A 24,061-nucleotide genomic window follows, 5' to 3' on the forward strand; every position below is an offset into this window, starting at 1 on the left:
ATTTTGCTTCCTACATTACAAGGACATGGATGACCAAAACATATATAAAATTACATTTAGCGCACCTCTCATCCAGCTCGGTACGGCTGGAGATGATTCGCGCTCCATGGTCGGTCCAGCCGCCGTCCGTCTTCATCCTCCAAATAATAAGCACCCGAGCGGAGCTTCTCGATGACTTTGAAGGGGTCCGCCCAAGGAGCCTCCAGCTTGCCAACGTCACCGACCGGCTTTACTTTCTTCCAGACAAGGGCAAAGCTCTGATCTGATCATGAGATGAACCGAGATAATGTTGTGATTCAGCCGATCAATCTTTGTGCTTCCTTCAAATTATGCCGGGGAGGCATGTCTTGAAGAGTCTGTACTTTGTCCGTGTTGGTTTTGATTTCTCGCTCAGTCATAATATAACCCAGGAAAAGCTCATTTTTTTTCTCCGAACAAACATTTGATATGGTTGAGCTTCAGTCCATACTGCCTTAAAGTCTAGCAGATTTCTTCTATATTAGTGCACAAATCTCGCTCAGAGGGACTTGATAAGAATATCGTCCACATACACCTCCATGTTCCGTCCGATCTACTTCCAGAATATTTTGTTCACGAGACGTTGGTAAGTAACTTTTGCATTCTTTAGTCTGAACGACATAATATTATAACAATAATTTCTTTCAGCAATTATGAAGCTAATCTTTTCCTGGTCGTCTTTGGTGAGCGAGAGTTGATGGTAGGCTTGGTATGCATCTAACATGCATATAAGTTCACAACCAGAAGTTTAGTCCACCATCTGGTTATTGTGCGATAAAGGATAATAATCTTTAGGGCACACCTTGTTGAGATATCTGAAGTTAATGTAGACTCGCCACTTATTCCCTGACTTAGACACCAGGACCACGTTGGCCAACCAACTCAGGAATTATACTTCACGAATGTAGCCGACCTCCAGTAGCTTGTCCACTTCAACCTGGATAATTTTATTCTGGTTAGCTCCAAAGTCCCTCTTCTTTTACTTGACTGGTCGAGCGTCCGAGTAGACGTGGAGTGTGTGCTCCATGACTGTTGGTTAAAGGCCTTTGATTCCTTAGGCGTCTAGGCGAAAACATCATTATTGCGCATGAGACACACGATCAGCTCTGCTTTAAACTTTAGAGTCAGGTCAGCAGCTATCTGGGTAGTTACTTTCGATCGACCAGGTTGAATCTGTACCTCCTCTTTCTCCTCATAAACAAGTGTAGGAGGCACCTCACAGATGGTATTGACCTCCATCCGCTGGATCTTCGAGGTGGTATTGGCTTCGGTCTTTATTATGTCAACATAGCACTTACGTGCTATCAGTTGGTTTCCTTTAACTTCCTTGACTTGGTCATCCATAGAGAATTTTATTTTTTTTGAAGAAGGTAGAGATGATCGCCCTGAATTCATTTAGAAATAGTCAGCCCAAAATGACGTTGTATGCGGAGGGCACGTTCAAAACTATAAAAGTCGATTGGTGTGTCCACATTAGGAGCTTCTCCCCTAAGGATATGACTAATTTTATTTAGCTGAGCGACTATACTTCATTGCCCGTGAAGCCATACAAGAGGGGTCACCATGGGCTAAAGCTCGCTCGGCTCTATCTGAAGCTGCTCAAATACTTGTTTAAAGATGATATTGACAGAGTTGCATGTGTCAATAAAAGTCGATGGATGTTATAATTTGCTATAACCACCTTAATTATTAAAGTATCATCATGGGATATTTCGACCCCCTATAAATCCTTAGGACCAAAGTTAATCTAGGCCCCTTGTGCCTGCTCTTAGCTGCAGTCAACCGCGTGGATCTCCAATTGTCGGGCATGCGACTTACTCACCGGGTTGGAATCCCCGTTGGTCGGGCCTCTGGCAATCATGCAAATATCTCCTTGGGTGATATTGTTGTGGCTTTCTTCTTGCCACATTGAGGGTTGCTCCTGTTGAACTCGAGCGAGGCCTAAGCCCGATCTTCCTACCGCCGAGGCATCCTTTGGCGCCAATCGACACTCTGATAATCTCTCCTAGGTGGACCATTAGGCTGCTGATATTGTCGGCAGTTGGGAGACGGCGAACGCTAGTGATATCCATGATTACTGACCTGGTAATTCTCACAATTGTAATGATAACAATCCTAGGTATCGTGAGTCACCAAGCGGTGGTATGTACAGAATCTGGGTGGAGCCCATCTAAGGGGTTCAGGGCACTCCACCCGCCCCGCCTCCACATGTTGCATAGCTTGAGGCCAAGGTTCTGGATAACGCAGGGGAGGACCTACTCAAGGCCTTTTATGTGGGAGAGGCGGTGGAGGCACTCGGTGCTCTATGGCAGAGGCTGGAGCCAGCACAAAGACTTCCTTCTTCCGAGTGGACTGTACTTCCTCCACATTAATATATTCGGTTGCTTGGCTAATTAGATGGTCAAAATTTCTGAGCGACCTCCTGATGAGAGAGCTAAAGAAATCATTGTCGGTGAGCCCTTAGGAAAAGATGCTCACCAAAATCTCCGAGGTGGTTGAGGGAACATCCATAGCCACCTGATTGAACTTTTTGATGTAAATCAGGAGCATTTCCTTGGGTCCCTGCTTGAGCGAAAAGAGACTCAAGGGGGTCTTGTGGTAATGGAGACTGCTAGCGAAATGGTGAAGGAAAGCCTTGTGGAAAATTTTGAAACTATATATGGATTCAGGTGGCAGTCGCTTCAACCACCTCTGTGCTGAACCAAAGAGTGTAATGAGAAACACTCGGCATTTTACATCGTCTGTATATTGATGAAGGAGGGCGGCATTTTCAAACTTCAAGAGATGGTCCTCTGAGTCTGTGGACCCTGTATATTCCCCTATCGCCAAGGGACGGTAGTGTTTTGGTAATTTGTCGTCCAACACCCCTTGGCAGAACGACGTACTAATTCATTTAGGAGAGATTCCAGCCATCAAGGATTTTCCTTTGTATAAATCTCAAGTGGCTGCATCTGCAAAAGACAATCCTTAGGGTCGCTCCTCTCATCCCATATACTCCAGCGACGTGCAAAATAGCGCCTGGTAATACGCAGGCGATTAGGGCACGAATGGTATGTTGATTGGTGAAACATATGACGACACCAAACCAACTGCCTAAGGAATTGGTTGGCGCTTCGTTGGACCTCCCACCCTCGCTCAGTATGAGGGCATGTTATTAACACAGCGGGGTCATGCGGCAAAGTACCACCAGTTGCTGCATCAGTTTTTATGCTCAGGCAATGATCAACATTTCTAACTCCTCTTGCATTAAGGTGATAGTGGTGAATCATCTAGCTTCTTCCATCCTAATGTTTCATATTCAGGCGAATATTCCTACAGACTGCATCAAATATGATCTTGTTTGAAAGTTGGAGAGATGACGCGTGGGGCAGGTGGTGGTGAGGTTAACTGAACGAAGACTTTAGATTGGAGCAGGGACTATGAACGGGAGCAAAAATCTTTCCTGCGCATACTCGAGAGAGAAAACAAACGTCAGTGCCAAAAACTAGGGAAGGGGTCCCTAGCGAAGGTCCTCCATGCTCATGTCAGTGTAATGTCTGAGCAGAAAATCAAACAATAGATGTGTAGCAGAGCGTGTGTATAGTAAAAATATGTTCCAAAGTGTCCCTTGGCAACTGAGAGGCCCCTCTTTATATATCACCTTTAATAACCTCAGTAATCATGAGGTGGCAGAGAATATCAAGTGTCAGAAATTATCGAGTAAAGGAATATTTATCCTGGGAGGCGTACAATCACCGTCTGAAGAATCTTCCATTATTCGTGTGCACCCTTTTTATAACTGATGTCATTAATGAGGTTGTTGAAGGAATATACTATCATAAAGTGTTAGCTAATGAAAAATGTAAAGTTACCTTCGAGGAAGGTTCTATTGAATGCCCATGTAATAACAGAAGAATATTGTCTGATAAGTGGTTGTTATTATTTGATAGACTGTTATGATTCTCTGTCAATGTGGTCCCTCGAAAATATCCCAACCGGATATTTAGCCAACTGGGTGTGTATATAAAAACATAGTACTGAGTATGGTAAGACGTTCGACCCTTAAGACCATTCGGATATATGTTGTGTAATGTTGAAGGTCTGATTATGAATTAATGGGAAACCAAGTCCCTTACGTTCGAACGGTTCTTAAGACCGACCGACCATATGCAGGGATACTTATTTCTGAATAATGGGGAACTAAGTCTCGAGAGGTCCGACCAGTATTTTTCGTTGATCATCCTTATACTATGAGGCTTGTCCTGAAGTGATATTTGAGCTCTGGAAATCCAGTTATGTTTCTTTTGAAATTTGCCTTGTATGTTTTCTCGGTGAAGATAAGGATACTGAGCCTTATAACTCTAGTTAGTTGTATATCTGGTCGCCCATATACAGGAGGACTGGAGAATGAACAGTAAAAACTCATATGTTTAATCGGTTGTAAGATCAACCTACTGTATACTAGGCACCTAGAGCGGACACTAGGTTCTCAAATCCTGTTCGAATATTATTCTTGGTCGGCCTTGTGTCGATCGAGATTCTCTTGAACCCGGATCGACAATGGCTGGTCGGGTATAAGTAAGTGTCTTACTATAGGCGGAGAGCATTAGGCTCCTTTGGTCTGATTGACCTATTGGTCGGATGCCCTTGTACTAAGGGCCTTAGCATTGGCCGAAAAACTATGCCTTGTTGAGAGTGATCCTCTGACTGCTACCTCCTCTTGACTTGGACCACCGCTTTATCTTGACTTTGACTATCATATTTCCTTGACTTTAACTACCACATTATATCTAGATCTATTCGTAACAACCTGTATCAATGATCAAGCACATCGATAAAAGACAATATCACACATCAAAACATAAATGTAATTGGTATATAAACAAGAGGAAAGTCTTGATCAAGCCCTCTTTTCAATGTCTGATCAATTGGATATTTGAGAAACTTAAATATTTATTGAAGGCTTGCTTTTGTTGGTGCAATATTCTCTAGGTCAAGGTTGACCTGGTTGACTGAGCCTGAATTGGGTCAAGTTTGAGTCTTGATGTTTGGGTTTCGATTTTTGACAATACATGTAGATAACACATGGAGATTGTAGGTGCATTTGTTCATGTGGGGAGTTTATGAAGGAGAGTCAAGTAGGTCAAGGATTGACTGGATACTTGACTGGGAAATCCTGGTGAGTGAAGTCAGGTGAAAGACCTAGTGAGTGAAGCTAGGCAGATGGAAAGTCCTGGTGAGTGAAGCCAGACAGATGAGAAGTCCTAGTGAGTGAAGCTAGGCAGATGGGAAGTCCAGGTAGGTCAAAGGGATTGACTGGATACTTGACACGTGAAATCCAGATGGATCAAGGCTGATCGGACATCTGGTGTTGGGAAGTCCAAGTAGGTCAAAGGGTTTGACCAGATACTTGGCACGAGAAAATTCAGATGGGTCAAGGTTGACCAGACATCTGGTGGAAGTCCAAGTGGGTCAAGGGATTGACTGGACACTTGGTGAGGGAGTCCTAGCAGGTCAAAGGTGACAGGATAATAGGCATGATGAACCAATAGGTCATAGTTGACCGGATATTGGTGTAGGGGACCTTGTACTTGTTTTTGGGCAAAAACAGGAGCTGAATCGATCAGCCGATCGATTGGCTCATGCTCAATTGATCTGCTGATCAATTGGGTGAGTCCCCGCGACAAGCCTCCTCCCAATCGATCAGTGGATCGATTGGGCAGAAGTGTCGCGCGAACAGAAAGCCTCCCAATCGATCAGCTGATCGATTGGGAGCCTCCAATCGATCGGTCGATTGATTGGGAGCTGCGACTTCGCGCGATAAGCCCTGGATCGATCGGCCGATCGATCCAGGCAATTTCCAGGAGCACAGAGGCACTCTGGATCGATCGGTCGATCGATCCAAAGTCTCCCCAACCGATTGGGAGCAATCCAATTGATTGGGATTCGAATGTTGGTGTCGTATTTAGCCGTTGGCGAGCGATTCTCTCGGAAGTGCATCCACGGCTTCGATTCTTTCTCGACAGTAACTTCACAGCCACTTCTCCACAGCTTTCACGCCAGATCTTGAAGGTTCTTAGAGGCTTGTGCTGGTGCACGTCCAAGTCAAGAGGCGAGGAAGAAGCTAGGGTTAGGGTTTCTTGTGCATATCTAGTAAGCTTTTGCTTGTATTGTATTTCCCTTCCCTTTCTTCTTGTACTGTGAGCTTATAGGGCATCTCCGCCTTCGGTAGTTACCGTAAAGGAGTGTTTTATTAGTGGAGGGTACGTGAGTGTGTGGATCCTTGGACTAGTCACCTCTTCTTGAGGTGGATACCAAGTAAATCCCTAGAGTTAGCGTTGTTGTTTGTGTTTCTTGTATTTCCGCTGCACATTATCCCAAGAAGCGAGCAACGACGAGCACGACGATCGCGAAGAGCTATTCACCCCCCCTCTAGCTACATTTCGACCCTAACAAGTGGTATCAGAGCGAGGCCGCTCTTCACCGGAATCATCGCCGGAAGGGGCAACAAAGCTAGAGGGTGAAGAAGTTGAAGCAAATTCATTAAGTCAAAGAATTCAAAAAGCTCAACTTCAAGATGGAATTCCAAGATGGCCTTGGATTTGAAACAAGGGTGCCTCTACCATATGTATCTACAAGCTTCGATTCTTGGAAATCAAGGATCGAGAATTTTATTATGATGGAGATAGAGCAATGATTTGCTCTAATGGAAGGCTTCAAAGCTCCAACAAGTTCAAAGGGCAAGATCCTCAAGAAGAGCAAATGGAGTCAAGAGTAAATTCAAAGGAGCGAGGCAAATGATAAAGTGACCAAGCTTTTGGTCAATTTGTTGCCAAGCAATATATTGGCTCAAATTGGAGAATTTGAGGATGTCAAAGAGCTATGGAGCAAGTTGGTCAAGCTTCATGAAGAACCCTCCACTGTACCAATCCAAGAAAAATTCAAAGAGGGTGACTCATTGGAGAAAGACCAAGAGGAGGAAAATTCCGAAGTTGAGAGATGCTCAACTTCCGAAGAAGAAGTCTCATCTTCAAAGGAATACAATGAAAAGGACAAAGAGGGAGCATACTCTTTGTTCCATATACAAGATGAAGATGAAGAAGCCTCCACCTCTAGGATTGAGGGGGAGCAACTTTTGGTGACGCCGGATTAAGAAGAAGGAGAAGCTTCTACATCCGGGTCAAATGGAGAAGAAGACGATGCTGTTGGAGTGTATACTGAAAGCCTAAGCTTTGTAAACATTCATTATGAATAAAGAATCACATTTGGTCAATTGTCTATATTTGTTTGTAGTTGTTCATATAATTTATATTGTAGATAACATAGTATGTGGTGTCACATGCAGAAGATGATGTTATCAGTACCTTATAAATTATAAACAGTAGCTCACGACTAAAATGGAAAGGAACAAACCATTAGAAGGTCGTAGTGTAATTAGGTATTAGTTTATCTTGACTATATAATTACACTAGTACACTCAGAGTGTATTGAGTAGGACCATTAGAGGTCGTTTCTTTTATACTGACTTTATAAAGAAACAAAGACCTCAGTTATTATGGAAGTGTGTGCTCTTAATCCTAATATAATAACAAGCACATATGTTTGATATTTATTTCTTTAATTTATCAATGGGTGAGATTTAGTTCGATGAATCAATAAACCCGATAAGTTGGGAAATGGTATCACTTATAGTGTGTGTTGTTGATTATAAAAGGAAACTGTGTCCTAGAGATACTAGGTTGATAATGTCCTCAAGAGGAGCTCATAAAGATTGTCATGTTAAACCCTACAGGTGGACTTAGTCCGACATGATAATAAGGTTGAGTGGTACTACTCTTGGATTTAGATATTAATTAAATGAGTTGTCAGTAACTCACTTAATTAGTGGACATTCGATATCTTAAACACAGGGAGACTAACACACTCATAATAAGAAGGAGCCCAAAAATGTAATTTGGGATTGGTGCGGTAGTTCAATGATAGTTCTCTAGTGGAATGAATTATCATTGATAAAATTAAGTTGTGTGTTCGGGGCGAACACGGGATGCTTAATTTTATCGGGAGACCAAAACCAATTCCTCCTCTCGGTCCCTATCGTAGCCTCTTATTTATAGAGTTCTATACCCACCTATACCCACCCAATATGGGCCGGCCAAGCTAGCTTGGGAACAAGCTAGGGCCGGCCTAGGTATAAAATTGGGTGGCCGGCCCTAGCTTGAACCCAAGCTAGTAGGGCCGGCCAAATTAAATTAAAAGAGAAATTTAATTTTAATTTTTATTATTATGTGGAAGATATAATTTAAAGAGAATTAAAATTAAAATATCTCTCTTGTAAAAAGATCTACAAAAGATTAAAGAAAGAGATTAGATCTCTTTCCTTATTTGTAGATTGGAGAGATGTTTTATTTTCTCTTTAAAAATTATTCACATGTTGATAAAATTAAAATTATAGAAATTTCCTTTTATCAACCATGAAGAGATTTTAAAGAGAAATTTTATTTTTTAAAATTTCCGGAAACAAATTAGGAAGTTTGAATTGTTGATTAAAACTTGTCCAATTTGTTCTCCAATGATGTGGCCGGCCATGAGATTGTAATTTGGGAAATTTTATTTTATTTTTCTCAATTAAATCATGTCAAGGAAATTGAGGAAATTTTATTGTAATTAAATTTCCTAATTTGCCTAGGCCAAGGAATATAAAAGAAGGAGTGAGGGTGCCTTCATGAGACACAACATCTATTATTCCTCTCCCTCTTTTGTTCCTTGGTGTGGCCGGCCATCCTCTCCCTCTCTTCCTCTTGTGGTGGCCGAACCCTTCTCTTCCATTGGAGCTCTTGTGGTGGCCGGATACTACTCGGAGAAGAAGAAGAAGAAGGAGAGAAAGCTAGCATCTCTTGGAGCTTGGTTAGTATTTTGGTTTTCCTCCTTGGTGAAGTTTTTCCTTTGTGGCCGAACCTTGCTTGGAGGAGAAGAAGGTGGTTGGTGGTTTCTCATCTCGGAAGATCGTTGCTCACACAACGTTCGAGGTTAGAAGAGGAATACGGTAGAAGATCAAGAGGTTTTTTCTACAAGGTATAACTAGTAATTTTTTTCTTTCCGCATCATGCTAGTTATTTATGGAAATAATACCAAATACAAGAGGCTTACGTTCTAGAATTTCGAATATGTTTTTTCGAAGTTGTGTTCTTTTATTTTTTCTTTTCCTTGTGATTTGATTGTTCTCTTTGGTTAACCTAAAGTTATTTTAGGAAATTAAATATTATCTTTCTATAAAAGGTTTTGTCTAGTCGGTGGTGGTTGCTCTCATATCCAAGAAGGCCATGTGCCTCGCCACGTCAGTACTGGGAACTAATTATGGAAATTAATATTTAATGGAATTAATAACTTAAGGAGACTTGGGTCGAACGTGTTAAGTTCCGCAGGAGATCCAAGTCAAAACCTAAAAGAACAAATAGATTAAGTTTTGGATCAAACGTGTTAAGTTCCGCAGGCGATCCAAAATTTAATTTAAAAGAACACATGGTAGCTAGGAAAAGGTTCAGACCTTTGTACAAAATTTTTGTACAGTGGAACCTATAGGTTTTCCGAGTAGCAACCAACAGATGCATCCTCCAAAAATCAAGAAACATCAAATGGAGAATCATGTGTCATCCTTACATGTGAAGGTATAAATGTGTTAATTAAAAATAAAAATCATATCATATGTTTTGAATGTAGGGGACATGGGTACTACAAAAGCAAGTGCCCTAAATTGGCCAAGAAAAAGGGTCAAGTGGCACCAAAGGGCAAGGAGAAGCCCAAGGAGACCGCTCCCGGAACAAAGAAGAGCAAGGAGCACATTGTGTGTTTTTCTTGCAATAAAAAGGGATACTATCGGAGTCAATGTCCCAAGGGGAAGAAACCGGTCAAAACTCAAGGAGGAAGCACAACTCAAGGGGAGCCTCCAAGGTAAAACGCAAGGTATCATTTGTTGAGCCTACCCTTTTAAATAATGGTAAAAAGCATGCTAGTTCTAATTTATATCATTTTAATGTTATTTACCATAAAAATAGGAAGCATGATAGCATTAAGGAAAAACATGTAGCTCTTCATGCTAAAACTACCACACCTAGGTCTAGGAAGGTAGATAAAAATTTAGGCAAGAATTCTAAGGATTTTAGTTATAAGCCTAAAAATAAAATTGCGCAAGGATTTAAGGAAAAATCAAAATCTAAGGATTTAATGAGAGAAAATCAAGTCTTGATGTCAAGACTTGATAAAATGGAAAAGACCCTAAAAAGGATGGAAAGTATCCAAAAAGGGCAAAATGAGCAAAGCCTAGGTTTAGGATAACAAAGGTCATCCAAGGGCCATAAGGGTTTGGGATACAAACCTAAAACCAAAAAGGATGTGCCCTCGTACCATAGAGTTCCATATAGTTATGGAACCAACCCTAGGTCAAATGGTCAAGTCAAAAATACTTTTGCAACAAACATCACTAAGACTTCTAAGAAGTCTAAGAAAGTCACTAAGAAGGTCACAAGGGAAAAAATCCCTAGAGTTGACCTAGAAAAGGTGACCAAGACTTCTAAGAAGTCTAACAAGGTCACTAGGAAGGTATCTAGGGAAGTTATCCCTAGTGAGTACCTAGAGCATCCAAGGAGCACCAATAGATTTTGGGTTCCTAGGAGCATTTTCTCTACCCCTTAGATGGGGTAGAGAGTGTCAATTCTAATTAAAAAGGTAGTTAACCCAATCATGATGAAGTTGGCACTCTAAGAGCATTTTCAAGGTTTTTATTAACCTTTAAAAATGAAGTGGATAGTCATTTACTCCTAAAATGGAGTAAAATGTGCCATAATTTTAAAAAAAAAATGGTTATAAGTTTAATTGGCACAATAAATCAAGTGTAAAGAACTACCAAGTTGGGGGTTTGGTATGTTCTTAGGAAGTTAAAGGCAAATCTAAGCCTTATTTTATCGGGTTACTCTTGAAAAAGTAAATTGTGCCAAAATTTGAGGAATATGCTTAATTTAAATTGGCACAAATTAGGAAAAGTAAAAGAAATGTCAAAATTGGATTTTGACATTTTCTTGGGAAATAGTGGGCAATCTAGGGTTTAAATTTTTAAAGTTAACTAAGGTTAAGAATACTTAGATAGATAATCTAGGTATTTTATTTATACAAATTCGCCATGTTTTGCTTGCCCATCATATGTCATGACATCATGTTTATTTTGGCATTCATGCCTTATTATGAAAAACAAAAAAATATCATGTCATGACATACATACATCATGTAGTTATAGGAAATTTTCTTTTAAAAATTATTTCTTTTGATGTATGCCATAACATAATTATGCATCATGTTTAATTCCTTGAAATTAAGGACAAATGGCACTCATTAACAAGTAACATCCTTGGTGGATGTTCATAATCTCAAAATGCCTAGATAGATATGCATGATCCCTAGATTAGGGCAAAACCAAGCTTTACATCTCACAAAGACCTATAAGGTGACTTGTATGTGATTTAGTGTGCATTAGATACAAGTGAGATGTTAGGATGATGAGCAAAACTCAAGATGTTGATCTAGTGCATTCTTTTAAGTTTTATGTTCATCAAAACACATAGTTATGTGTCTTCCAATCATTGGGAAAGCTAATATACAAGTCATGTGCATTGAGCCCAAGGAACATGGTTGGATATTGGTTTTGAAAATGATTTTAAAATACTTTTGGAAAATCTTGGTGAAGGCTATATTTTGATAGTAATCATTATTGAATATTTAGGCACAAACTTGGAAGAAAACACTAAAGTTTTTACAAGTTTTCAAGTTTGTGTCAATTTTTGAAAATATGAAGTATTTTCTTAGAAAACTATTTTTCCATGATAATATATACCCTAAAGATTATCTACATGGATTTTCATAATTTTTGAAATTTTATAGAATTTTCTAGGGGGTTCTGAAGTTGACTGAAATGAAATTTCAACAACTTCAGACCTTCAATCGATCACCCGATCGATTGAGAGTGAGCTTCTTGCAAACAGAAGCTCACTGGATCGATCCACCGATCGATCCACACTAGCTGAATCGATCAGTGGATCGATTCAAGCAGGTTCAATCGATTGGGACCCAACTCCAATAGATTGGGGATGCTGATTTTGGATGGGAAAGCTTGATTTCAGCATTCTAAATCATTTTTAGTCTAGGTAACCATTCCTTACCCCTCAAAACACATTTGTATACACATAGGGGGAGTTTTCATGATGAAAACTAGGACAGATTGGGTAAGGGAGACTAAGTAGAGGTTTAGGTTGAGGTTTGGTTTCAATATTGAATTAATGAACTTCAAAACTTTTAAATTTGGGTTTCCTAAAGGCTTAGGGATTCCAAGTCATTGTTGGTGCAATGACAGAAGTTACGTGCATATCTTTAGGAGGAGTTACTCTTTAAGGACATGAAAATCTATTTTTCATACACCTTGGAAGATGGTTGACCTTCTTTAGCGAAAATGCTCAAGGTTGGACATTTAATATAATGGAGAGTTGTTATCTTCATTATTCATGTGGTGTATGCTCACGAATGAGCATTTGGTGACAATGAAGGGTATGAGACCTTCATTTGAATCGTGTGTGAATATACCAAGTGATATATTATCAAGGATGAGTGTTGAGAATAATGAAGGGTATGGGACCTTCGTTATTGTGTTGTGAACAACGAGTGCAGTTGTAAACAATGTTGGGTAACTCTTCAGGGGAGAGTTTTTGATGTGTGCCAATAGGAGGAGAATGTAGGGTTTAAGTTAAGCCTTCATTACCTAAGAGGGAGTTTGCCCTCTAGAAAAGAAGGAGAATGAAGGAAATCCTCATTCATATTGGCATGAAGGAAGTTGAGGCTATGAGATTAGCCTAACTTAAAGGAGGTATTGTCAAACATAAAAAAGGGGGAGATTGTTGGTGCAATATTCCCTAAGTCAAGGTTGACCTGGTTGACTGAGCCTGAATTGGGTCAAGCTTGAGTCTTGATGTTTGAGTTTCGATGTTTGACAATACATGTAGACAACACATGGAGATTGCAGGTGCAGTTGTTCATGTGGGGAGTTTGTGAAGGAGAGTTAAGTAGGTCAAGGATTGACTGGATACTTGACTGGGAAATCCTAGTGAGTGAAGCCAGGTGAAAGACCTAGTGAGTGAAGCTAGGCAGATGGAAAGTCCTGGTGAGTGAAGCCAGGCAGATGAGAAGTCCTAGTGAGTGAAGCTAGGCAGATGGGAAGTCCAAGTAGGTCAAAGGGATTGACCGGATACTTGGCACGTGAAAATCCAAATGGATCAAGACTGATCAGACATCTGGTGTTGGGAAGTCCAAGTATGTCAAAGGGTTTGACCGGATACTTGGCACGAGGAAATCCAGATGGGTCAAGGTTGACCAGACATCTGGTGGAAGTCCAAGTGGGTCAAGGGATTGACCGGACACTTGGTGAGGGAGTTCTAGCAGGTCAAAGGTGACCGGATGCTAGGCATGATGAACCAACAGGTCATGACTGACCGGATGTTGGTGTAGGGGACCTTGTACTTATTTTTGGGCAAAAACAGGAGTTGAATCGATCAGCCGATCGATTGGCTCATGCCCAATCGATCGGCTGATCGATTGGGTGAGTCCCCGCGACAAGCCTCCTCCCAATCGACCGGTGGATCGATCGATCAGCCGATCGATTGGGAGCCTCCAATCGATCAGCCGATCGATTGGGAGCCTCCAATCGATCGGCCGATCGATTGGGAGCCTCCAATCGATCAGCCGATCGATTGGGAGCCTCCAATCGATCGGCCGATCGATTGGGAGCCTCCAATCGATCGGCCGATTGATTGGGAGCTGCGACTTCGCGCGATAAGCCCCGGATCGATCGGCCGATCGATCCAGGCAATTCCCAGGAGCACAGAGGCGCTCTGGATCGATCGGTCGATCGATCCAAAGCCTCCCCAATCGCTTGGGAGAAATCCAATCGATTGGGATTCGACCGTTGGCGTCGTATTTAGCCGTTGGCGAGCGATTCTATCAGAAGTGCTTCCACGGCTTCGATTCTTTCTCGACAGCAACTTCACAGCCACTTCTCCACAGCTCTCACGCCAGATCTTGAAGGTTCTTGGAGGCTTGTGCTGGTGCACGTCCAAGTCAAGAGGCGAGGAAGAAGCTAGGGTTAGGGTTTCTTGTGCATATCTTGTAAGCTTTTGCTTGTATTGTATTTCCCTTCCCTTTCTTCTTGTACTGTGAGCTTGTAGGGCTTCTCCGCCTTCGGTAGTTATCGTAAAGGAGTGTTTTATTAGTGGAGGGTGCGTGATTGTGTGGATCCTTGGACTAGTCACCTCTTCTTGAGGTGGATACCAAGTAAATCCCTAGAGTTAGCGTTGTTGTTTGTGTTTCTTGTATTTCCGCTGCACATCATCCCAAGAAGCGAGCAACGACGAGCACGATGATCGCGAAGAGCTATTCACCCCCTAACAGATTTTGCCAGAGATGTGAATCTAAAATGAGTAGTTTACAAATTCAAGAGCGCAAAAGTGATCAGAATTTATAAATATCAACCAATCTGAGTCAACCCAAGCACAATAGTTTAGTATCATGCATATTAAAAATAATTAGAAATTTTTATGATAATAAATCTAGAATTTTAGAATAAGAATTTGATGGATAATTGATTTTTTTAATTAAAAAATGAGTAATTTAGTAATATTTCAGCTCACAGTTAACCCTAATTAGGTCTAATTAGTGTAAAATCACAAGTTATTAAATAATATCATAGCACTTTAAAACAAATTTCTCTTAAATAATTATAATTCTGGCACATCTATGGCTAGCTGTTCCTTCTTGGGGTTCATCTCGAGTACTCAATATACCTTTAGTTTTCAGAGTGTATCGAGGTACCATTAATTGCTTTACTTTGTCATTTTGAACTTATGATCTAAATCCCCATCTCAGAAAGCTTAAAGTCAACCATGATTAAATCAGTAACTACGACAAACATAATCACCACAATTATCTTCCTGATTCATACCTTTTCTTTAGCTTTGCTTGTTCATATCCAAGTTCAAGGTGTCCTCCCAAAACTTTAAGTTATTAGCTAGTTCCTTGATAGCATTATCAAAATCCTTTCTGAGTTTCTTTAAAATTAAGCATGACCCTGTTTAGTTAAAACAACTATGTTTGATCTTCTCCACAAGCAAGATTATTGACTATTAAGTCTAGCTAGCTAGTACATTAGTGGATACATTACATGCCAAAAGACACCAAATAGAGACAGGTCACAATATATTGCTATGATAATTGTTACTCTCGCTTTCCAATCTACTCATTAGGAGAGTGATCTAACTTCTCCCCGGGTTCTTAGGATCGTGACGACTGTTTGCACCTGAACCGGGGTAGTCATGGAGTTCGACATCCATCCTCCTTTCAGCAACTTCCATTTGTTGGTTGGTCATCTGAACTAAGAAAGATTAAAACTTACTTACACTTTGTTCAACAAATTCTGTATTGTTCAAACTGAACAGATCGATAAGAAACATAAGAATGAAGCTTCGATTTGAGAACATGTAGGGAGATTGAGATGATTAAAGAGAGAAGAAAGAGACCTGATTTGCCACCTTTGTTATTGCTGCTGCATCTTGGTTACTTAGTGAAAGAGTTCCTGCAAGATTAAACCATGCATAAATATACAACAATCTATATAGCTTCTCAGCACAAGGAGAAGGCGCAGATCCTTAATTTTACTTGAAAGGGGAACAGCATCCAGAGAGAAAAGGAACGTGAGCAGCAGAAGTGTCAAGAGATGGTTCGAAGGGCTCTTTAGATCCATGAGAGAAATATACTTCTTCTTCCAGATTGAAGTTCTCAAGACACTACTTTTACTAGTTCTGGTGCTCATGTGTTTATATACAGTGGCAAAAGGCAAAGGGGACAAACTAAAGTCAACTTTGTCCAATATTTATTTGCAGAACTTGTTGACATTTTCTTAATCCCTAGCCCTACACCACAAGATATGGAACAACATAAATTATCAGCTTGTGTTCTACATGTTCACACTGGAAAAAGTTTGGTAGGGCTGTGGATGGCCTAAGTGCATGCACTCACCTAAAAAGTAGAGGATGCAGCAGTGATGGAGAAGTGGCCCCTCCACAAGAAATGGTGTGCAAGCAAGAGCACTAGTAGTACTATTGCGAGGTAAATATATCTTGATACATGCAGGGAAATCTAATGGCGTGAACCTCCAAGGAACATGTGGCTTGAGCACATGAAATGCTCATCATTCCAGACGTTGGTGGATCATGAAGATCCTGAGAAAATTTTAGAAATATTCCAGTATAAAAGGGATGTAGAAAGCTGCAGTATGGGATCAATACTATAAGATGGTAGTTGGTGCAGCTTTATGAATGGATCTGACGAGTTATATTTGTTCTCCAACTGGTTTAAGAAAACATTACCTCTTGATTGGCTCAATGCTAGTGAGTTTTGGCTTAATCTGAACATTAAACTATGAGTGCATTAATCGAGTCGTTTTCTAATTGCCAAGGTCTAATCAATTGATAGTTGGGAAGACACTGGAGGCTTTCTTTGCTGGAGAAGACAGAAGAGAAAGATACGTGCAGATGTGTCATGCACCGAGGAAGGCTTCATCTACAAGCATATCCTGTCGACCTTTATCACCTTGGTTCCGAGTCCATGACAAAGTGAAAGTACTCAAGTGTAATGAAATAAATTAAGGAAATATTAGTAATAGGAACTGGTCATCTTCACAGAATCGTGGCTTTAACGTTGCCATTTGTAGATGACTGGAAGCAGAGACGTAGTTCTTGTCATGTTTTCCATTCCACTCTAATCATAGATCTTGTATTGGAATCTTACTCATCTCTGTAGCTTCTGGGTGGTGGTCCTCTTTATATATTTGTGCATCATTAGCATGCTAAATACCAAAAAACAGAAAAGAGAAGAATAGATCCTTATTGATGTAGAAATTTTTTGGAACTGTTTCTTTTCACTCCATCTTACTTTTCACTTGTGTGTCTGACCTACCTAATTTTATATGGCCCAAGGTATTACAAAAGGAGGGACTACATAATGATATGAATCTTTCTTTCTGTTTCAGTTGCTAGATTGTTTTTTTATTGTTAATTTTTTTTATATTTTCTGTTTCTTGATCCACTTCTAACAAACTGTCGTAAACATAAAAATGTCATACAAACAAAAAGATTGGGTCCGCAACTGCTTCAGATGTTCCATCAGTTCTTAAAGTTTCTAATTTGAAAGCCTAGCTTGAAATAGCTTATGATTCAGGTTCTTTATTGAACTAGTTGCACAAGATGATATGGTGTGATTTGGATAGCATTGATGGTACAAAAAGTCCAGAAGAAAGAGAAGAAAATAAGCATGCAGACTTAAAGTACCTTTGTTTGGCTCCAGTTAAGACAGAATTTGAACCTAAGATCTTAGCAGCATCTTTCATTACCGAAAAAACATGCTTCCATTCGGTTTTCTTAGCCATAGCTTGCATCTCATATCTGTCTACAAGGGAAATTCTAAAAGGGAATGAAATCCTTCTCTTCTCCCTCCCATTCCTCTCCCTGTTTTTTTCCCTCCTAGTAAACCAAACATAAATGTGTTCTTCAATTTCATGATGGCTACTACCACTACCAATACAGAAATCTGAATCATTGTGAAGGGATAGACAATTTAGAGAATCTCCATGCATTGCATGTGGAATATATAGTGATCATAATTGGTTCCACTACTGGTGAAGCTTGCACAGACTGATCTTTGTATCTTTGCATGTGGAATATATAGTGATCTTTGTATATAGCGATAAAGAGCAAGTGCAGACAACGAGTATTAAATTTATTATAAGGTTGAAACTTTCTCAAGAAGAAAAACAAAGTGGTTCTTGTGTTTTTCCAGGCACAACTGGTGCAGATAGCATCTAATTGGAAAGGTAAACCTTTCAGAGACAAGCAAAGATTGATCATATAAGCATACACGTACTACATCCGAAAGGAACTCAAATGGTCGATCAAATCTGCTAATTAACTCAGACAATGATACCCAAGGTTATATATATTGCTTCTTGTCTGCATATTCTTCAACTTGTCCCTCTTGATCAGTTAGGTCGTTGCTGCTGCCGACAGGAACCGGCATAGCATCATGATGATTGGTACATTGTGTCCTTTTGGTCGAGCAAGAACCATAGATACTAGCTCAGTGCGCCCCATGGCGATCCTTGGCGTGGCAATGCAGGATACATCAGCCTCAGCCCTTAAGTTTCTGAATTCTTTCTTTGTCTCGTGAAAAAAATGAATTGAGGGACTAAAGCTGGCAAAGGTTATAAAAGCCATCACATGAAAACAAATGGAGCTTTCACAAGTTTTCACTTCGCAACCATAACTATTCCATGGCATTTAAATCCACATCCATCATAATCCAAGTGCTAATCATCAAGTGTCAAATTCAAATATATCTACCACTTTTTCTGGTTCGTGTAATTATTCAGATAATACAACAAATTATGGTCACATAACATTATATCAGCGGAGGTATTCAAGATTGAACTATAAGTACAAAAAATTATCCATTGCAGTGCCAGCATATTTAAAGGTGGCATGGCCTATTTTGTTCTTTGTAATAATATTCCTAATTTTTCGGAAACTGAAAGTATAACCCTCATAATGGGCAGGGACAACAAGGTGGAGCATGCAGTAGGGGACACCAACCTGGAAATCCATGATCGATATTGCAGTATGTGTTCTCATAATTTTCTGAGTGATAATGTCAATTGCCTCTCCTAAACATCTTGGCCCCTGGGAGTACCTTTTCTGTCTTGCTCTTGAAAGAAAAATGCTTTTTGATGCGGTTCTTCATAGATGAGCCCCTATGTTGAGGCATGGCAAGTGAGTTGATTCGTTTCATTTCCTCCTCGATCTGATGTGAGATCAGGTTACTGCTGGTACCTGCTCCACTGGATACTCCCATGCCTTGATCATTGCTAGCAGACTTTAGGGCCGCATGGAGAGGTTCTGAGAATGATGTTGGTTTTTCTTGTCCAATGGCTTTCAGACACACTGGGCAGGACGGTTCATGGATTTGACTCTTTGGAGTGATCTCTTCCAAACAATCTGCATGGAAAACATGGTGGCATGGGAGTATGCCAGTGACGGGCATATCACCACTTCTAATGATCCGGTTAGAACTCCAAGGAGACTTCTGGTGCAATGACCTCTTGCAAAGTTCACATTTCTGGTATGCTGCTGTGTTAATGGGGCATCTCTGGTTCTCTACATCGATATTGTCTCTGATTTCTGCAGAATCTCCATCAAACCTAAAATCGTAGCTACTTGCATTACTCCATCTAAATCCTTCCCTCCTTGAACTCATGCTGAGATCTGGAGAAGCTTCCATCTTCCGGAGTTCAGTTAGGGCTCTGTGGAACTTAAGCTCAGGACTCAATGTTCTCTCAGTCCACAAGGGAGAAGTCACATTATCTTCCTGAGGCATTTTTGCACCACTAGGGCTTTCTTCGGCTATTCCAGAAATATCCGCATCTGAAACAGGATTCTGGAAAATAAGTGGATATATGGGTTTCGAAATGAATGAGCGCCTGTTTGAAAGTTGACGGGGCTGCTTGCTAGTGGATGGCCATCTACTAGATTCTAATGGTGAAAAAGGAGAACCAATACTGTTTACCACAGAGACAGATCCCTACAATTAAAATAAAGGAAAAAGCTTGTCTTTTAGAATAATATACTTGAAACCAGCTACAAACATGGTGAGAACTGTTCAGAGAAACAAACACCATGAAAAATCTGAATTAAAATGTTACCTCACTTCCCTTAGAGAATACAGAAGCTTCAGGCCTCGCATCTGACAACATAGAAGTAATTGAGGATTAATTGAATGGGTTTGGGGTTACTGAGAAAATCTTTCAGAAACTTTTTAGGTTTCGACAAAGCTATCTTCAATTTTCCATTTTAACTAATGCGTACAAGTACTTCTAATTTGTTCCCAACTTAACAAATTGGATAACACATTTTTGATGAATCATACATCATGTCATATGATGGTTCAAAAAAATTATACATGATTAGTTAAAAAAAAATCAAAATAAATAAATATTAAAATTTGAATATTTATGATGTAATAAAAATATCAATAAATGACGTCTTGATCATTAGAGAATATATGGAGTTGTCAAAATGAAACACGATACCACATGAAAAATAATACTTTGAAGTACTAATTACACATTTGTTCATAAATCTTTTTGACTTGTTACAAAATGAAAATATGTGATGTATTTGTTAGGAAAAAAAAGGAGCACAATAGATTTGTTAAAACCTCAAAAATCCATGACAAAAGTAGTAATTAACCATAGATTTTAAGAATTATATATATATATATATATATATATCAGTTTGCACAGCAGCAAAGCTTCAATTATCAAATAGTTGCCACATACATTGTTGGTATTTCTTTAAGTTTGTATTTAAGAATGAACATCAGGTATAACAGTAAAAGGCATGTTTTATTTCAGATGATTGTAGCTCTTCTAAAACCAATAAGAAGACCACATTTCACATGAAAGGAAAGAGAGAGAAAAGCGTTGAAGATCACTTGCCAATCAACTTGAGGAAAAACAAGTTCAATCACAGACGTGGAAAAGAAAATAGGCTTACAAGGAATAGCAATTCATTGATAGATATGACAAAATATCCAATTTGTTAAGATATTTGAACAAAGTGGTAAGTCATGTTCTTACCAGAAATTAGCTAACATGCTAGCAGGAACCTAATTGCAACTGAACATTTCTGTAATGCAAATTATTGAACATGTCATTATGCACAAACTAATCTTGAGTTGATTCTATATTAGCATTGTGTAAGATATAATCTACAGCAAAAAGAAAAGTTAAGGATATTAATGCCAGAAGCAATGCATCACATTGCAAACTGCTTGGCTTTGTAATGTCTATATGTATTGCGGCCTGCGGATGACCTTAATTATATCTATGATTGTCAAAATGCATGACTATGTATGGTGACTCATGACAAATTTAACCTGAATACTGAGCACAGTAATATCCACTTATTTTGTCTACTCTCCCTTTGCCTTTGTTGAGGTCATTTATGAACATGCCCAGATAATGTGGCCTGTGAGTTAGTCTTGATATTGTTTATTTTAGTGAGAACCTCATGGCTTTCCCCTTTTGTTGAGAAATACCTCGAAGGGTGGAGATATCTTTGAACTTATAAGGCCTTGAGAGTTGAGATATGCCACTCCTTGCTGAAGTGGGACTAAAGGCCCCTTAACAAATCCATGATAATTCCATAATGTATTTGCAACTTAAAGTCCGGCAAACTCCTATAGAATTAGACAGCTACCAACCATCTTTCCGAACTTGGATGTGGTGAATTTGCTAACTCATATCAAAATATTTTTACCTCCTAATTCAGGCACAAACACCATGCAATGTTAACTAAAGACAATGATGCAAATAGATAGATAAAAGTTAGATTGTCTTGTCCTCCTGAAAAATATGGAAAATCCAAATATAAAGAGAGAGAAAAAACTAATCTTGTCCTAGTAGTGAGATAAGGAAGCCCAAAAAAAAAAAAAAACGGTTACCTCTAGTAAGTGTAGAGAGTTCCCCAAGATCATATCTATGTGTACATGGTGTCCAGGGGCGCGCTTGGAGGTTGTCAGATGGGCTCCCTGTATAAGATACAGCCCCATCTGACACAGAATGGTGATGATTTAGGTCACCAGTTTGTCTTCCACTTTTACTATGTAAAGGGAATGAACATCCAGTTAAAGGAATTTCATGGACTCTGTTGGAAAGTTCATCTGACTGAGAACTGCAGTCCCATCTTCTTGATAAATGAGGTGAGTAGCTTGAATTGGTTCGCCATTGAGGATCACTTGGATCCATGGAACACGCTCTTCTAGAGGAATTAGATTTAGGTCCATGTGGCCCACTGGCCACACAACAAAGAGCACCCGTCTTAGATATTTTATATGGTACACAACAAATCTGAGGAAAGCAAAACAGACCAGCAGCTTCTACAAGAGAAACTATTAAAAATCATGAAGGCAAATTGACAGTTATCTATGCCAGACTCGAAGTTCGTTTTGTTGATAAGAAAGCCTGTAACATATTCAAAATCATTAACCCACATGAGATTAGAGGACTATCCAAAAGAAGATATGAATAAAAGTATTTTTACCCTAATATTCTTCCTCAGATCCTATAACAATGTAACTTATTTGATTATTGTACATTTAATCAGCACTAAAAATATTTAGACAAAATTGTTGTTCAATATTCGCAACTCTCTACACAACTTGCATTGCATGCAAAGCTTCATTATCCACACTTTCAAGAAGAACTACCCTCAAATTCCATTCAGGTTTACACCAGTTAATGGTGCAAAATACCAGTTGATAACAGGAGAATTTGATTGTGAATACTATCAATTCTTCTGTTAAATAAAAAGTTGTATCATTGTTAGAGAAACTAGAAGCATGGGCATTACTAGAAAAACTTAGCCAAGGACCTGCTAATCTCTGAAAAGAAAATTAGGGCTCATACGATAAAAAGGAATATTTATATCAACTTGTCAAAGAGAATGCACGGCAACACCAAATCAAATCAAACTCACATAAAAAATTGATATCGAAATTGATGAAGCATAGGGATAACTATGCCACACACAGAAGAAAGGATCTCAGACAAAGATTAAAGAAAGTGGAATGTTAGTGATTACCAACTTGTAAACTACCTTTGAAGACTTATTCTCCTAAAGAGATCTTACCAAAATACACCTTTAAAAAGTCTAAAATTTTTCAAACTTCAATTCCTTGTTTGCATTACCTCATCATGGACTAGTATCAAATCATGAAGACAATATGCAAAGATTAAAATCACAACATAAAAATCAGCGTGATATAACAAACAATTTGACGAAACACAAACAAGTTTCATTTTGAAACAAATGGGTCCAATTGATTTAACAACCACAGACTACTTAGATAAAATAAAATTAAAAAATAAATCTTTTATGGCGGTGAAGATGAAGGACATGCGTACCCAATTTGTTACGATCACCTACAACATTGTTCCTCTGCAAGGAAAAAAAACATTCTATTAAATCAAAAGAGGAAAAGTAAACTTAATAACCAACAGGAGAATGCCAAGTATGGCGGATTGTCGGTGGACCTCATCTTCAACACCAAGGACAATGCCAACATACTACATGGCTGCAGAAATAAACAAAACGACAAAAACAAATCCATTTGCACCGATAATAAGACAAAAATTTCGCCGGATTAATAAGAATCAGTCCATGACTCCGCCATGAAAATAAGGTAAAGAAAACTCCGGTGTCTCACGAGACAACCTAGAGATACAAATCAAGCACGAGGAGCAAAACAAACAAAAGCAAGGCCTTTCGACGAACGAGAGACTGAAGAACCACAAAATAGCTTCTTTTTTTCCCTTTTTTTTCCTGAAGGCATAGGAAGGGTCAGAATCAAACCGCCGCGATTAGGGAAATGCTTCAGGAGATTCTTAAACCAACAAAATCGGGATATTGAGAGCTAGGGGAACAGAAATCGATTCACCTGAGAGTAAATTAGGGCTCGAAAGGGGTGGTTTGCGTTGGTGAGAGTGGAATAGAGCCAAAAGGACCGAACTTTAATGGAGGAGGGTCGTCGTCTTCTCTGTGGGAGTCAGCGGAAGAGAACAAAAGTAGCAGTATAAATAGATAAATAAATAAATAAATAAAAGAGAAAAGTTCTTACTTGTACTGGTTGCATTCTACGCGATCGTGCACCTTCGTTGTAATTGCTAGCTGTTGCGGGATCCCATTTAACCTACTCAGCTGATAATGATTGAAAACATACCGGACATTTTAACAAAGGGGCGCCCTAGGTTTTAAGAATTATCAAAGGGCACACAAAACTTCGATATTTATCACGCATTGCCTATCCAAAATATTTTTTTTAATTTTAAAAATATTTTAAAAAATTTCCTCCGCCGGCTCGAGAGGAC

General features: G+C 39.5%; 2 protein-coding genes across 2 annotated transcripts; both read right to left on the minus strand.

Annotated features, from left to right (window-relative positions):
* Positions 1 to 15,176: 15,176 nt before the first annotated feature.
* On the minus strand, positions 15,177 to 15,917 carry LOC122003544. Its single transcript, XM_042558647.1, has 3 exons — positions 15,742 to 15,917; positions 15,603 to 15,658; positions 15,177 to 15,452 (listed from the first exon to the last, which is right to left on the minus strand). Exons 1-3 carry the CDS (start codon positions 15,893 to 15,895, stop codon positions 15,339 to 15,341), a joined length of 324 nt encoding a protein of 107 aa, XP_042414581.1. The 5' UTR covers positions 15,896 to 15,917; the 3' UTR covers positions 15,177 to 15,338.
* A 2,529-nt stretch (positions 15,918 to 18,446) lies between these two features.
* On the minus strand, positions 18,447 to 23,739 carry LOC122004126 (the record flags this gene model as incomplete). Its single annotated transcript, XM_042559056.1, has 4 exons — positions 18,447 to 19,713; positions 19,835 to 19,875; positions 23,099 to 23,132; positions 23,632 to 23,739. Coding segments are annotated over 4 exons (1,110 nt in total), but the record flags the coding sequence as incomplete, so codon positions are not given.
* Positions 23,740 to 24,061: the final 322 nt, after the last annotated feature.

This window comes from Zingiber officinale, chromosome 7B (genome assembly GCF_018446385.1).
Source record: "Zingiber officinale cultivar Zhangliang chromosome 7B, Zo_v1.1, whole genome shotgun sequence".
Classification (NCBI taxonomy): Eukaryota; Viridiplantae; Streptophyta; class Magnoliopsida; order Zingiberales; family Zingiberaceae; genus Zingiber; species Zingiber officinale.

Excerpts from the sequence above, each read along its gene's own strand:
- LOC122003544 (XM_042558647.1), bottom strand. The coding sequence starts at position 15,895 with ATGAGCACCAGAACTAGTAAAAGTAGTGTCTTGAGAACTTCAATCTGG. Across the intron at positions 15,659-15,741 it reads GGATGCTGTTCCCCTTTCAA|GAACTCTTTCACTAAGTAAC; the intron begins GTAAAATTAAGG and ends TTAATCTTGCAG. Across the intron at positions 15,453-15,602 it reads TAACAAAGGTGGCAAATCAG|ATGACCAACCAACAAATGGA; the intron begins GTCTCTTTCTTC and ends TTCTTAGTTCAG.